Source organism: Chelonoidis abingdonii, chromosome 1 (assembly GCF_003597395.2).
Source record: "Chelonoidis abingdonii isolate Lonesome George chromosome 1, CheloAbing_2.0, whole genome shotgun sequence".
NCBI classification, from domain to species: Eukaryota; Metazoa; Chordata; order Testudines; family Testudinidae; genus Chelonoidis; species Chelonoidis abingdonii.
Window position 1 is genome coordinate 45797518 of NC_133769.1, and position 16368 is coordinate 45813885.

The 16368-nt window shown below is 43.7% G+C and overlaps 1 protein-coding gene across 1 annotated transcript in view; it reads left to right on the forward strand.

Moving 5' to 3' along the window:
- AASS (aminoadipate-semialdehyde synthase) overlaps positions 1 to 16368 on the forward strand; it is a 56117-nt gene that overhangs the window by 38047 nt on the left and 1702 nt on the right. The window contains exons 18-23 of the mRNA XM_032791694.2: positions 3578 to 3718; positions 5457 to 5624; positions 8116 to 8211; positions 10391 to 10506; positions 11945 to 12033; positions 15693 to 15869. Of these exons, the coding sequence (XP_032647585.1) occupies positions 3578 to 3718; positions 5457 to 5624; positions 8116 to 8211; positions 10391 to 10506; positions 11945 to 12033; positions 15693 to 15869 (787 nt within the window). The remainder of the gene's footprint in view (positions 1 to 3577; positions 3719 to 5456; positions 5625 to 8115; positions 8212 to 10390; positions 10507 to 11944; positions 12034 to 15692; positions 15870 to 16368) is intronic.

Sequence of the window (16368 nt, forward strand, 5' to 3'; positions counted from 1 at the left end):
GAGACCCGGGCATCCTAGCTGGTAATCTTGAGCAACAAGCCAAAAACTAATTGGGCCTGTGACTAGCCACCGTTCACTACCTTCCCTTCTGGAAAGTTGAGAGATTAGCAGGGCTGTGACAGCCTTTGTTTAAGTAGGTATCTGTTGTGGTAGAAATTTAGGTTAGACAACGCTGTCAATCTTGCACATTTACAGCTACAGATACGAAAATTATTAGGCCAATCCATTGCAGTCAATGGAAGTTTACCAAATACCCTCCTCATCCGGGCAGGGCTCAAGGTTGATCCACACACTAGTCAGACACGCCCAAGTAGATACCTCCTTCTGATCTGTCACACTGGCAATCGTGGACAGTGGAGAGACAGCATTTGCTTCGTTCAGCAGGGCCTTCTCTGGCCCACAAGGATGCATGCAGGCTGGCTAGAGAGGCTGACTCAGTTCCTCTGCTGATCCCAAATGGAAGACGAGCAGAGGCATTGGCTTTAAAGTGAGCCAAAAGAAGAATTCATGACGTAGCATCGGACCGAGCTAATTGTGTTAATTATGAAATTCACAGCTATTACTTTCAGTTAACAACACCTAGGCTAGCACTGAGGATTGCAGCAGCATAGACCTTTTCAGTCCTTTCATGGTTCTCTGTTCAGCCAAAAAAAAAAAAGATTTAACATAGAAAAAGAAAATAATCATTACGTGCCTTAATGCCGCTGTTCTTCTAGAAACACTTCCTCCAAAACACGGCCGTATTTCCCATTGACCTGCAGCAAAACAAGGGACGAGTCCTTCCAAATAAAGCATGTTGAGCACCGTAAGCCTGGTCACACTACCGTTTAAACTGAATTTAGCAGCATTTAAACCATTAACCCGCACCCGTCCATCACACCAGGCCCTTATATCGATAAAAGGGCCATCTTTAAAACCGAATTCTGTGCTCCTCCCTGATGAGAGAGTATGAGTGTCTGAAATGTTTTGCCATGTCAGATTCAGGGTTAGCGTTGCCCCGAAATGAGCGTATTGCTCCAGGAGTATCCACGTGCAACCTTGTGACGCTTCTGGAAACGATCTGAAACTCAACAATGCTGCAGACGACAGGTAAAACCCTGGAACTTTTGCTTTCATTCTGTTTGCCCTGCTGACTGCTCTGATCAGCGACGGGACATGCAGCCAAATCCAAAAGAGCTCAGGCATGGACCGTCAGAGATACGGATTGTCACTGTTATGGGGAGAAAAATTTGTTCTACAGAGCTCTGTTACAGAAGACGAAATGACAAAGCATTGAAAAATCTCCAGGCATGATAGACAGCACACAGCACAGGCTCGTGAAGCGCGGAAAAGCCAAGAATCAAAGTGGACCTCATCGGAGGAGAGAGGGGTACGAGGACCCAGTTCCCAGAGTCCCCCAAAGCCATTTGCATCTGGCTGAGCTCCCCAATCCCGAGGGCAAACATATTGTCGGGGTGTTTCAGAGTATATGTCATCCATTTCAACCTTTCCCCCCCCCCCGAAAGGGAAAAAAAAAACATGTTCCGCTTTTCAATGTCCCTATGTTACCTGCATCTGCTAGTACCGGGTGCTGCACCTGACACCAGCATCCCCTTCCGGGGCAGACAGTACATGACTATATCATCGTCATCTCAGCCATGAGTCTCTGAGCTGCCTCGGTAAAGGAATGCTCCTGGTCTCCTGGCAGATGTACAGACAGCTGGTAATGTCATTCATCATAGCAACTGGAGTTAGCTCTATCAGCCCCCCACCCCCCTTCATGTCTAAAGAAAAGATTCTTGACTGCCTGGACTTCACAGCAGCAGGAGGCGGCTCCTCTCCCCTCCCCTGCCACCTTTAATGTCCTGCTGAACTCATAGCAGCTGGAGTTTCCTCCCCTAATTTATCTCACTAAACGGTTCGAGTGTTTCGTATTCTGCTTCTTTTATTCATCCACAAATGGGGACACTCACGGGATACCAGAGGCACGTGGGAGGAGAAGCAAAAGGTGGAGTTTGTGCAGGGGACCCGCTAGTAAAGGATGGCCTAAATATAACCTTTGGTATGCACTACTCCTCTCATCAGGGAGGAGCACAGAAATTGGTTTAAAGAGCCCTTTATATCGATATAAAGGGCCTCGTTGTGTGGACGGGTGCAGGGTTAAATCGGTTTAATGCTGCTAAATTCAGTTTAAACGCGTAGTGTAGACCAGGCCTTAAGGTGCTACAGCTTTTATTCTGGAAAGGACTTCGCCACTTGTTTTGCTGCAGGCTCAGATGGGAGAATACGGGCCACTTGTTTTTGGAGGAAGTGTTTCCTAGAGAACAGCGGCCATTAGGGTCACTAATGAATATTTTTCTTTTTCTATTTTAAAAATCATTTTTTTTTTTGTCTGAACAGAGAAGCCATGAATGACCTGGAAAAGGCTCTATGCCTGCTGCAACTTCCTCAGTGCTAGAGCCATAGGTTTTGTTAAACTGAAAGTAATAGCTGTGAATTTCATAATTACCCATATCTAGCTCCTGGGTCCACATGCACGTCAATGAATTCCTTTCCTTTTGGCTCACTTTAAAGCCAACAAAGCCTCTTGCTCGTCATTTCCATTTGGTGATTCAGGAGGACTGAGTCAGCTCTTCCTGCGCAGCCTGCCAATGCCAGTCCTTGTGGGCCAGAGAAGGCCCTGCTGAACGAAGCAAGATGCTGTCTCTCCACTGTCCCAGCATCTGCCCAGGGTGACAGATCAGAATGGAGGTACTTACTTGGCTGTCTGACTTAGTAGTGTGGATCATCACCCTTGAGCCACCTGCCCGGATGACGTGAGGGTATATTGGCTAAACTCCATTGACTGCAATGGATCTGGCCTAATATTTTCTTATCTGTAATGCTTGTAAAATGTGCAAGATTGACAGCGTTGTCAACTAAATTCCTCTACCAGCACACAGATACCTACTTAAACAAAGGCTGTCACAGCCCTGCTAATCTGCCTCCAAGCTTTCCGCAGAAGGTGAAGGTAGTGAACGGTGGCTAGTCACCAGGCCCAATTAGTTTTTTGGCTTGTTGGCTCAGATTTACCACTAGGATGCCCCAGGAGGTGGTCTCAGTACAATTTCTTGGCTAAGCAATAGAAACTGTATCATGAGTTCTGCTAAATAACTGTTGGATGCTACTCTTCCATTGATGTGAGTGGTGCTTCGCTGGAATGAATTGGATTGTTCATCTGTGATCTCTTCCAGAGGGGAGCTGAGGGGGGCAGATCCTCAGGTGGTGTAAACTGACAATTCAAGCAGTCAGAGTCAATGGAGCATTGACTGTTTACACCAACTGTAGTTCTGCCCCAGTATCCTCAGAGATGAAAGTCCCGTGAATAAACTTGCTCTGTGGCCTGTTATATGTGAAAATCATAAATATTTTTGGCACTGTTGGCATAAAATACTTGCAGTTCTTTACCTAATTCAGGCCTTCCAGGGAATGATTTACTAAACACAGGTAACTGAATATTGCAAGGAAATCAGGGGTGGTTGTTTCCTGTTGCTAGCTGGATGATGCTGTATATCTTTCTGATCATATGCAACTTGTGGATTTATTTTTATATTTGCAGGTCGTGTCGTACACTTCCTTCTGTGGTGGCCTGCCAGCTCCTGAATATTCTGCTAATCCTCTGCGATACAAATTCAGCTGGAGTCCGCACGGTGTTCTGTTGAATACAGTTCAGTCTGCCACATATTTAAAAGATGGAGAGGTGAAGTAATCCTGACCCTTCTATTTAAACACAAGCAGAGAAGATGGTATTAGGCCAAAGAGGGAACTGAGATTTGTGAACTGTTGCATTATTTTTAAGCTACTGATAGATACGTAAACTGAGTTTAAATAATTGTCACTGTATCACCTGTTATCTGTATGTGTAAAGTGACATGCCTCCTTGCTACTATCAGGCTAATATTTGCAGTGGTCTGAGGGCAGTGAAGAGGGATGGTCTTGTGATTAAGGCACTGGACTGGGATGGAGATCTGGGTTCAGGCTCCAACTCTGCCATGTGTATATTACATCACTTGATCTCCTTGAAGAGGCTTCCTTTCTCCTAAATTTTGTCTCTCGTCTGTTTAGATGGTGGGACTGCCTCTTACTCTCTTTGTACAGTGCCTAGAACAGTCCCTGATCTCCTTTGTGGGGATAAGAGAGGTGCCCAGTGCTAAAAAGTAGGGGTAACTGATGCTGTACGTTGTTGCATTGAGGGTGGTCAGCATCTCATTGGGTATTACACGAGCCTTATTTGTAGTAAAAGGCAAAACTCCATATCGCATCGATAGTAATACTTATTGAATATTTCTATTGTCATTTTACAGCTAGGAGGAACCCTGGCATGAGATTGACTTGTGCAAGGCCACACAGCAAGACCGTGTCATTGCCAGATTTAGAAATCTGAGTTTTTTGGCTTCCAAGCCTGTGTTTGTTCCTCTGGCCCACTTCACTTTGCTCAGATAAACTACTGATGGGTGCACCACTAAGTGTCTAGGGGTTCAGTCAGTATAGACATCCCAGAGTCTAGATGATTGGAGATCCAAAGGGTTTGGATAAAGAGGCTTTCTTGTGACACTTCAGGGTTTCACTGTTCCAGCTACCATGCAAAATGAATTGTGAACTGGATTTTTATATGGAAAAAAATAAATTGGTCTAAATTTCAAATGAAGGTCATGTGGGTAGATGGAGAAATGTTTGTTTAATTCTATGCTGGTTCACCCATTGCTAGTTGAAGTTAGATCATGGCTGTCCAGGATTTGTTATGAAAGGCTCTGTGGATCTCTTGGTAAATGCAGCAATCGTCCTCTCTGCCCCCAAATCCATAGTTCTCTTGACTGTTGTGTGTGGGCGTTGTCTTAAGCAACACGCACAATAAATTCCTGTGGCATAGCTGCAGGCTTTGCTGCTACGGGTGGCTTTTGAGAAGGCAACGTCGCTCCCTTGCTCAGAAGTCACAAAAGGAATTGGTATTGATGCAGCATAGCAGACTTGTGCTTCAGCTGCTTGAAGGAAGCACGGTTCAAGGTTTTAGGCCTCATTGATGATAGAGCTAGTCATCCCATTCTTTTATTCTTTAACAGTGTATTCTTTACATTTGCTTGCTTTTTAGTGGCAACTGAAGATGTGCACTGGATACAGAATCTGCCCCCATGAACATGGTGGAGAGTGATTACTGTAATCGTAAAACAAACCAATCCTTCTTCCCCCCAAAACTTAAATTTTTGAAAGGCAAACTAGTTCAGGCCAGATCTTACACTTATACTGGTGTAAATCAGTGAAGTTATTCCAGATTCTCACTGATGTGAGATCAAAACTGGGTCCCTTGTTACTGAGTGTAAAGCATAGCACTAATCTGCAGTAGGCATTGAAAATAGAAGTGTTCTTTTGAATAAACAACCTAAAATACAGTATACTCACCTGCCTATTTTTTATTTAATTTTTTTTTTTACAATCCTTAGATTATTAATATTCCAGCTGGAGGAGCGTTGCTTGATTCTGTTGCTGTCATGGATTTCTTCCCAGGATTAAATTTGGAAGGTTTTCCCAACAGGGACAGTACAAAATATGCTGAACCGTATGGTATTCAGTCAGCCCATACCTTGATAAGAGGCACCTTAAGGTATAAGGTAAATTCTTAGATATTTTCTAGGTTTTTAAATATTAAAATCTTGTTCAAATTAGACAGATTTTTAATAGTGTGAATTGAAGGAATACTGTCAGTCTGTCACATTTTCAGTGATAGCTTTTTACCTGCTATTGTTATGAGGAATACCTGCGATTGCTGTAGCCAAAAGGGACCCCCAAAAAATCAGTTTTTGCTTTACTTTGTGAATATGACTGCACTTTTCTGTGTTCAAGAAGCAAGAATAATTTCCCTGTTTCCCTAGATAGTTGTCTATTCAATTTGCATGGGTTTCTGATCCCCCAACAGTGCAGGGGAGAAATGTTTTAAGAAATTGGCAGGGATGGTTCCTGAAACTTGCATTTTTTTTTTTTCCTGAAACCCCACAGGAAAACTCTCTTCTTGCACAAAGTAAAATAATAATTTTGGCCAACTCTCTTAAAACAAATGGAAGATTAGAGCTAGTTTTTGTGAATGATAAGAGTAAATTGATGTCCTCTTCTTTCTCTTTTGCTCGTCTTCTTCTGAGGTGATGCCACAGGGATTTGTTTTGGGCATTTTGTGGACATGAATGAGGAGGTGTGGTGTGAAATGGTTTTTTTGGGGGGTCATGAAAATTTCACTGCATTATAATCCAAAAGGATTGAGTTGGTCCCTTTCTGTCTTTGTGCAAAAACAGGTGGTAGAAATGGCTCAAGAAGTTAGTGAAGGATATATTGGAACTTTTCACCTTCTAAATCCAAGTATGGTTTATATTGGTCAGAAGCTCTAATAATATATTAAAGGCCTCTGTGAAATGACTTTGTTACAGTAGGTACTGTGGTTATTAGGTACTTTAAATGCTAAATGATGGTTGGTCTAAATCCTAGTTCCCTGTGGATAAGGGTGAACTTAAAAAAACAAACAAAAACAACAACAACAACAAAAAAAACCTACAAAATATCCACTAGCTTAGCTGGCATAAATTTGATATTCTCAGCTTTGAGGTGAAGACATGAATGGCTGTGAAGACTGTACTACTTTCTTATCTCAAGGAGTTGGTCCTTCCATTTTAGGACTGAAATACATTGGCAGGGTTTTGTAGGAGAGCTTGCAGTATTGCTTTTTTGTCTTTAATCTGTCCTGTGGGTATCTAGTGGACTTCAACCTCTAGCAACGAGCTTAAACTTTAGAAATGAATGTAAGGCCATCTCTACACATGACTTGCACTGACAGTTAAATCAGAGCAATCCCATTATGTGGACATGAAAACTGGTTTAAGAGCGACTTATCTGAATCTAAGCTTAAGTAGGTAAGGAATTAAGTCCTGTAACAGAAATGTCTGGAGTAGTCTCTATGGGTATGGTATATCTACACTACAGTAAAAACAAACTGCAGCACTGATTCTCAGAGGCTGGATCAACTGACTTTGGCTCACTGCGCTTGGACTGCAGGGCTAAAAATTGCAGTGTAAATGTCTTGACTGGAGTCCAGGTTCTGAAACCCCCCAAAGGAAGTGGGTCTCAGCCTGGATGAGCCCTGCAAGCACAAGTCACCTGACCCAGGCCAGTAACAGCCATGGCGTTGTCTTTGCAGTGTAGACCTTCCCTTTGACTGCAGATCATGGTGCCCATGTGATTTCTCTGTGCCAGCCACTGTGGAGGGTGCTCTGAATGAAATTAGCCCTTTATGGGAGTGTGTTTTATTGTTAACCTGGGTTCTTGTCTTTCTTGCGTCCTGTGCTGTCTACATAGTAATTAACATCCAATTGCTTTGAAGAATTTACAAATGGAGCAGCATTTTGTTTATGAAGACTTTTAATGTCAGAGAATCAAGAAGCAGTAGTTTGGTTTGTTTTTTTTTAAATGAAAACCTTTGACTAAAACATGCTTTGTTTGCTTTAAAAAAAAAAAAAAAAAAATCTCAAACCAGTCAGGAGATTTTTATTGCAAAGGCCTAACAACCTTGACAGTGTCCCTTAGAATGCATTCCACTTCCGTGCTATTGGCAGCCCTGATATTTCGGGAGAAAGAGCACCATATTTGTACCCTAGGCATTCTGAGCCCAAATCTGATTTTACTTACTGTGGTGTAAACCAGGAGTTAATCCACTGATGTCAGTGCATATACTGATGTAAAATTGGAGGTGAGTGAGCTCAGAATCAGGTCTTTTGTCTTTAATTTAGCTATTGGCCAGCTGAACAGTTGTGACCAGCTTTCCTTTGGGAAGGTACTCGTCAGCTGAACCCTTTGATCTGTTGAACCAATGCTACTTGTGGGGGAAGGGATAGCTATTTCTTCTGCAGCTAAAGAGCGTATTGAAAGGAGTGAGGGAGTGGGGAAGGCAGTGAGGTTAAATCCCCTTTGGCATCACATCTGACTGCAGTCTTCCCATGTGCATAATATTAATCATGGCTTTGTTTGTCCGTGTCTGACTGTAGTGGGAAGTATGTGAATATTCACCTGAGCATCGACTTGCAATGTGCAGCATTTATAGCTACCTTTGTTTTGTTTTAGGGGTATTCGAAAGCCGTGGGAGGCTTTGTGACATTAGGTTTAATAAACCCAGATCCCTATCCTTTGCTTAGCTCTACAGCACCACCTATAACCTGGGTAAGTGTGTAGGATTTTATTTGGTTTTCTGCTTTCCTTCATTCCATTAATCTTTTTCTGTTTGTCAGGTTTAGGATTTGCTTTCTCTGGGAAGCCTGTATTGAGTTCTGTTCTTCTGTGTTTGTCTGTAAGGAAGTTGAATTCTTAATGGCCTTTATTGCTCATAATTCAGCTCTCACTGTCCGCTGACATTTGGCCACAGTTGGAAGACAGGATACAGGGCTTAAATGGACCTTTGATCTGACCCAGTATGGCCGCTGTTATCCTCTCAAACGCAGAGGCTTCTCAGCACGCATTTTATTTCCTCATGACACTCCCTCTCCCCTTTGTGGAACTTTCATTCCATATATCCTTGTGCATATGTTTAATTTCCTTGATGAATATTTTCAAGTCCTACCCTCCTCTTCTGCTGTCTTCCTTTCCACTAGTTTTGCAAATTCTTCCCTTGTTCTTAAGTTTACATGTAGTTTTCTCCTAGATGTTTCTCCTGATATTTGTCATCTGCAAACTGCCACCCAAGGGTCAGAAACTCAGCTGGTGTAAATCACCATAGCTCCATTGAGGTCACGGGGATTAAGCTGATTACTCTAGCTGAGGGACTGGTCTACAATGTATTTTTCCTTTGTTCAAAGCTGCCTGTGAATGTAGGACAGGGTCAACTGGGGATAGGGATAGCTAAGAAGGATACAGTTAGAGGCTTGACCTCCTGAGAGTATGTCTACACTGCAATTAAAAAGCTATGGTTTGCCTGTGCCAGCTGACTGGGGCTCAGGCTAAGGTGCTGTTTAATTGTGGTGTAGACTTTTGGGTGTGGGCTGGAGCCTGGACCTTAGGACTCTGAAGTGAGAGGGTGCTACAGCTCAGGCTGCAGCCCGAGCCAAAATGTATATACCACCGTTAAACTGTCCTTAGCCCGAGCCCTGCAAATCCACGTCAGCTGGCATAGGCCAGCTGCAGGTGGCTTATTGCAGTGTAGACATCCTAAGAGCCCAGACTCCAGCCTGGCTGAAAATTTTTCCTGTGAACTATTTTTTATGGAAAATGAGTTTGTGATTGAAAACCCACCCACAAATGTCCACTTTCTGCAAGTGTGTGTTTTTTTTTCAGTGACTGTGACTCCAGGATCTGGGTCTTTAAGGAAAACTTGAACTGTCATAGGACTCGCAATAGCATGAGAAATGGCAACACTGCCATTTAATGAATTTTATCCCCATGTATTAACGACAGAGCTGTCCTCTCCTGTGATGCCTTAAGAATTTTTCCTTTTATTTCATTTCTCTTGTACAATCTTCCAGGACACAGCTTGAGGCTTGCTGCTGAACTGACTTTGTAACTGCCAGATGACACTTGCTTCATACATGCAATCCTGCTTTACAGCTTCCCTTATTATATGTTTGGAAGAACATGGAGCAAGCAATAATTAACATGACTGAAAAATATATTCAGCCCCTATAACTTTTAAACGCCTCTCAGGAAGAGATTTTTGGGGAAACGTTTGAGATGACTAATCAGGGCTGTTGGCAGGCTGCTGCTATTCTGTCCTTTTTCCCCCTTCCTTCTGTAAATTGAAGTATCTACCCCTTAGGCGATCATTCTGGCCTTCTGCTAACCTGCCCCCCCAACAGGTGGTCTTGCTCACCTCACCAGTCCGTTTCCTCCCTTCTAAATGGGATTCCCCCAGCTCTCACCGGCTTTAAGAACCCCCCAGCCAAGCAGAGAACCTCTGGCTCCTCTGACACTTGGTCTCTGACATTTGTCACCAGTTCAACATAAAGCAGTTCTGTGTTGGGTGTTCTCTTCCCCTGTCTTTTGTTTGTTCACGTTCCCATGCTCCCCTTCCCTTGCTCTGCAAGGGGCAGGACCCAGGAGAGGCAGATAGTTCAGAAAGAGAGTGCTGGCTGGAGAGACTGTCCATGTGTGTGCACATGCACAGCCCATCCCCTTTCTCCCTCCCTGCAGTATGGAGAAGGGGCAGCTGGCTCTCACTGCACTTTAGAATTCTGACCTACCCTTGCTTCCCTGGAAACAGAGACCGTCCTCTCTTCTCTCCCGCAAACCCTAGAGAGTCACTTGTCCTCCATGGCCTGCACCTTTAGATTAGCTAGTTCATCCCAGGGGTATGAGAAGAGGTCCCAGGCCTGCAGGTGGTAACTTGCTATTTGAATTTTTTTGTGACTAGAAAGAGCTGATGTGTAAGCTGCTTGGACTCAAACCTTCTGCTGAATCTGCTGTCCTTAGAGACGCAGTCTACAACAAACTGGAACAGGACAACAGCCAGCTGGAAGCAGTGGAATGGTAGGAGATTCCAGTTATGATTCTTTTTTTTCTTCTTTTTTTTTTTTTTTTTTTTAAGAAAGCCTTTCTAGAGTCCAAGTATATGGCCCAGAACATGAACGTTAGGGTTTACTAAACATAGTCATTCAGAGTTTTTCTCTAAACTTTACTTCAAAACATAGGTTTCAATGATTGTGACAAATGTTTGGCAAGGCCTGATCCTGCAGTTGTTACATATGTGGATGTGTTGCATGGAGATAGGCTTCAGAACGGAGCCCCCATTATTAATCTTCTAGAAAACTGAGAAGTTTGACCCTAGAGATCTCTAAAATATTTAGGAACATTCCATTGGGTTCCTTGCATTGTAGTTAGCAAACAGTTGATTGACACAGTGATGATCTTGTTAAGTGTTCTGGATACATAAGCAAGAAAAGGTTATAAAAAATGTTATGCATTTAAAACTGACTGATTTACGAAACAAAAGAACTTCAGTTAGTAAGTTAATTGTTTTTGGTCACCATGGGCCAGTTGTTTTTTTTAAGATATTTAGGTACCTGAAGTTGCAGAAAAGTGCCTATTGGTGTTTTCAGAACTGTCTGACCAGGTTAAATGCCTAACCCCTTGAAATCTGTGGGGGTTAGGTGCCTTCCCTGCTTAAATTTTTTTTTTTTATTTTTATTTTTTTTAGGCACCTAGATAGCTTTGAAAATCTGGCTGCATGTTCAGGTTTTAGAATTCGTAGATCTTATCTCCCAGCTGGTTTTTATTTCTAGATGGGAAGAAGAAAAACAAGCTTTCCTGTTTTTTGTATCCCTTCCGCCCAACTTTTAATTGGTCTCTCAACTTTGAATGAATTGATCCAAATGAAGAAAATATTCTCTCTGCTCCTGTTAGCTAAACTGAACCTAAAAGTAATGAAAGCAAAAGTTTTTCTGTACAACAAACTGAAGGTGCTTACATTTGGAAACATGTAAATACCAGCATTGACTCCACTGGAAAGACTGAAAATAGATTCTTTATGTGGTACATAAAATTATAGCACACAGTTTTTCCCTTGATTCACTATAATTATACAAGTACCACCCTTTAACTCATTTAAAATGTTGAGGCAGACTCACTGATGCAGCGTATTTTTTGTTTTAAATGATTTTAATATAGTCTTGTAAGTTTAGGCCTTAACATGAGTTGTTATAATTTCAAATTTAATTTTAAACAGGTTTATTTCTCAAAAGGAAAAAAACAATGAAAATTTAATTTGTTTAAATCACTTTTTTTTTTTTTTTTAATCCACCCTGCTGTGCTTTTGGTTACATAGACACAGGGTAAAAATTCCACATGATGTCCTATTGCTCCTCTCCCAGAATTACACACTAAGGACCTTGTCCCTCAGTTTGTGTGTTGTAGAATGTAACTTTCAGAGGAAAGCAATGATCTCATTCTGTTGTCTCTCTCTCACCAGGTTAGGGATACTTGGAGATGAGCCAGTTCCTGTAGCAGACTCTATTGTGGGGGCACTTGCCAAGCACATGGAGCTGAAGCTGCCCTTTGGTATGTAAGCCTGCTTTTATTTCACATTTGAACTGAGGTCTTGCCTACACACACTCAAGAAAATTAATCTGAATTAAGTAAAGGTATGGATTTTTAAAGTGGATTTGTTAAATCCTCTGTATGGATGCTCCCAAGCCTGGTCTTCACTAGGATGTTAGGTTGATACTACTATCTTGCTCATGGGTGTCAAAAGTCCACATCCCTGAGCGACATAGTTGAACCGACCTAACCCCTGGGGTAGACCGCATTAGGTGGAGGGAAAATTCTCCCATCGATTTAGCTCAGGGAGGTGGATTATATATGCCAGTGCTCACCAACCAATTGATTGCGATCGACTGGTTGATCCTAGAGGATCTCCCAGTCAATTGTGATCTCTGGTGGTGCAGTGTGGCTGCTGCTAAGTGGCACGCCACTTCCCGCAGCTCCCATTGGCTGGGAACAGCAAACTGCGGACACGGGGAACTGAGAGGCTCCGTGCCTGTGAATGCTCTAGGTTACCAAAACAGCCAGGCCTGCTAGCGGCTTATCCTAACGGGCCAGGAGCCATAGTTTGCCAACCCCTGAAATATAGGGTTGGCTTATGAAAGGGTCATACAGTTTTTGCTATTTTTACCTAAACATTGGCTTATAAACGAACGGGCTAATGAACAAGTATATACGGTAGTTCAGCGTTGCACAATCATTGATAACTTCTGCTCTGTGTTCTCATCTTCCTTGGAAAGCACAGATGAGCAGTAAGGAAACCAAAATCATCTTGATGACTGTCTTCTCCATGCTGCTGAGGTTGTGTGCTGGGAAGAAATGCTATGGGCTGCTACTCTGGCCTTTATCATAATGGCTGGAGACAGGTTTCCTTGTGATTATATGGCTCTCTCCTTCAGAAGTAGTCATGTAGGCCCTGCTCCACAAAGACTTTAGCTGCCAATTTCATGCTGGGATCCCCAAGACACCCCTACTTGGCTGTTGCTTAACCCTGTAGATGTCTAAACTCATGAGGTACCAAATTTTAGCTGTAAAAGTCACCTAGGTGCCTAAGTTTCCGCTTCAGTATATGTGCGTACCTGAGGCAGCAGGGCACTTGAATTCCTATCTCACATCTAAGCACCAGTGCAGTCCTCAAACCACGTGGATATAGGCAGATGAAACACCTATCTTGTCTGCTGGGTCTGATCCATTGGGGTGCCCAGAGCACACCTAACTACATGGGACCGCCATAGGATGATGCGCCTCCCCCACCCCCCGTTGTAACTTTTAGCCCAGTGGTACTCACCTGGGACCCAGGTTCAGTTTCCTGCTTTCCTTCATGAGGAGAAGGAACATGAAAAGTGGTATTCCACCTCTCAAGTGTGTGTCTAACCACTAGACTATGGGCTTTTCTGACATGGGGCTCTGTCGCTCCTGTGGAAGCTGTTCCACATAGTATAAAATAATTAAATATAGTTTGGACCAGAGAGAGAGTGAGAAGGCCCCAGGCACCAGTCGGCACTTCCAGAATGAGAATGGCCATAACTGAGATGTGTGAACAGCTCTGTTCATCTCAATGGAAGTTCTCATCTCCCCTTTCTGCCTTCCTCTGTCCCGTTCACCACCCCACCCTGGTGTCAGTGCTTGTGAGCCTCTGTTATGTACAAGCCATGCCCACTCATAGCTCTTTATCCCAGTCCCAGCATTGTTTGGTACGAACATGCCTGTTGTCAGTTCTCCACCCAGAGGGACAGTCCTTCGCAGATCCTGACTGACATGGGAAATCTGACAGAATCTGGGAAAGGGGCTCAGACTGCCCAGAGGGGGGATGACAGGGAGAGGGGTTTGGAACCCCTGCAAGGGCATGACACCCCAGATCCTGGCTCACATGCTGGAAGGGCAGCCCTAGAAAATTCAAAGCCCTTCTATATTAGCTGTACTACTCAAGGATGTTTCCCGAAAGTATAAAACCCCTTTCAACAGAGGCGCAGAGTAACAACATGACCATTGATCATTCTCAGATTTTTGCCAAGCTTAGAGTTCAAATTCACAATGCATAGGTGCAGCTCAGGTTCAGTAGCCACAGTCCTTCCCTTTGAAGGCTCAAACCCTGTTTCAGCAAAGCTCTAATCTGATCATCCCATTTCAAATTTTTTCGTTGCAGCTGTTTTCCTCACTTGACCCTGAATAACTTCAATATACATCCTCCACCTCAAGGGGCAGTGAGTGCCATGCTCCATGTGCTAAATCCCATGTGACTGGCATCAGTTTGGGGTGGATCAGAGCCATAGTTTGAGCCCCAGGTGTGAGTTTAAAAAACAAAAACAAAACAGAAGAATTTTAGAATGATCCAAGTTTGGACCAGCTAACACTATTCAGCACTTCCATGAGGCACAGTAAATTTTCAAGCCATCTGAGTAAGCGTGTGGATTTTAAAGCACTTAAAGTGGGCCTTAACAGAGAGTAATGATGAACTGTAACTCCACTCTAATAGAAATTAGTGTCGTACTCAGTAAATGATGTATTCTCTATATGCAGCTGATCCAAAGGTTTGTGCTGTGGGAAAAAAATAAAGCAGTGTAGGCCTGAACCTGCAAAGCACATAATGTGAGCAGTCCCATTTGAAGCAAACGGGATTGCACATGTTTTGAGATAAGCAAGTGCTGAAGTGCTTTGCAGCATCAGGACCAGAGAGCTCAGGATTGTGCAGGGTCAAGACTAATCACAGTATCCATTCTATGTCCATTCTATGGATGGCTAAACAGACATGTGAAATAACCAGGGCCGGCGCTACCGTTTAGGAGACCTAGGCGATGGCCTAGGGCGCCAGAATTTTTTGGAGGCGGCATTTTGCTGGGCGGGAGGCGGCATGCGGCTCCGGGGGGCCTACCGCAGTCGTGCCGGTGGACGGAACACTGCTGTGGCAGCTCCGGTGGAGCTGCCGCAGTCGTGCCGGTGGACGGTGCGCTGGTCTAAAGGCTCTGGCGGACCTACTGCAGTCATGCCTGCGGTAGGTCCACCGGAGCCTTTAGACCAGCGGACCGCCCGCTGGCACGACTGCAGCAGCTCCACTGGAGCTGCGGGGGGCAGCAAAACGGCCGTCCGCCTAGGGCGTCAGAAACCCTGGCGCTGCTCCTGGAAATAACCCAAGGTGGGAAAATTAATAATTCTGCCATATAAAGATGCATCTTCAGAAAAAGAACTACATTATAAAGTGGTTAGCTGGTCAAATGGCCATATTAGCTCAGAACCATTGTGGGTTAATTTTCTACTTCTCCAAGGGTTCCATGACTGGGTTTATGTAGCCAGGTACAGTGTTCCTTTGTTACATGGCTTTTCAATTAATGTTATGGGACAGATTCTGATCTCACTTGTGCTGATGTGAATAAGGGAAGTCTCCAGTGAAGTCCAAGTAAGTTCAACAGGACCCTGCTCCAAATCTCCATATTACAGGACTGTTAGAATTCTAACTTCGTTTATTTTATATGTGAAATGTTCAGGATCAGGCTCTTAGCACTGGCAGGTGACTGTTCAGGTTAATCAGAAATAAGAGAATAAATCAGAGCGCATACACATTTGATTTGTAAGCTCTTGGACCTAGAGCTAATCTTCTCGTGTCTACAGTGTCTAGCACAACTGAGCCCTGCATTACTGTAATACAAATGATATATAATAATCTAGGTTTGTCTCTTCAGGTGCTGGAGAACGAGATATGATCATTATGAGAAATGAAATAGGTATCAGGCACCCATCTAGCCATTTGGAAGATAAATTCATCAATCTGGTTGTGTATGGTGGTGATAAAGGATATTCTGCAATGGCTAAAACTGTAGGGTACCCCACAGCTATTGCTGCTAGGATGGTTCTAGATGGTAAGTGGCTATTCATCCTATACTATGAATATACAATAACTATTTTAGGGAATTGCTTCACACCTTTCTTTATGTTCTGCTACCTTTAGAAAATGTAGAATACACACATAGGGCTTGTCTACACTGGCACTCTACAGCACTGCAACTTTCTCGCTCCGGGGTGTGAAAAGACACCCTCCTGAGCGCACCAAGTTTCAGAGTTGTAAAGTGCCAGTGTAGACAGTGCACCAGTGCTGCGCTTCTAGCGCTGGTAGCTATGCCCCTCGTGGAGGTGTTATCATAAGTCTCTTCCCAAATCTGGACCTTAGCGTCCAAAAATCTGGGTGCCTAGCATGATCCCCTCTAAGCTCAATTTACCAGCTTAGATCTGATCTCGCTGCCACCATCCAAAATTTCCAGGGTTTTGGCCCCCTCTGGTCTCCCCAAAACCTTCCCTGGAGGGACCCCAAGACTCAGAAACCCTGAGCCTACAACAAAGGGAAATAACCCACTTCCCTTC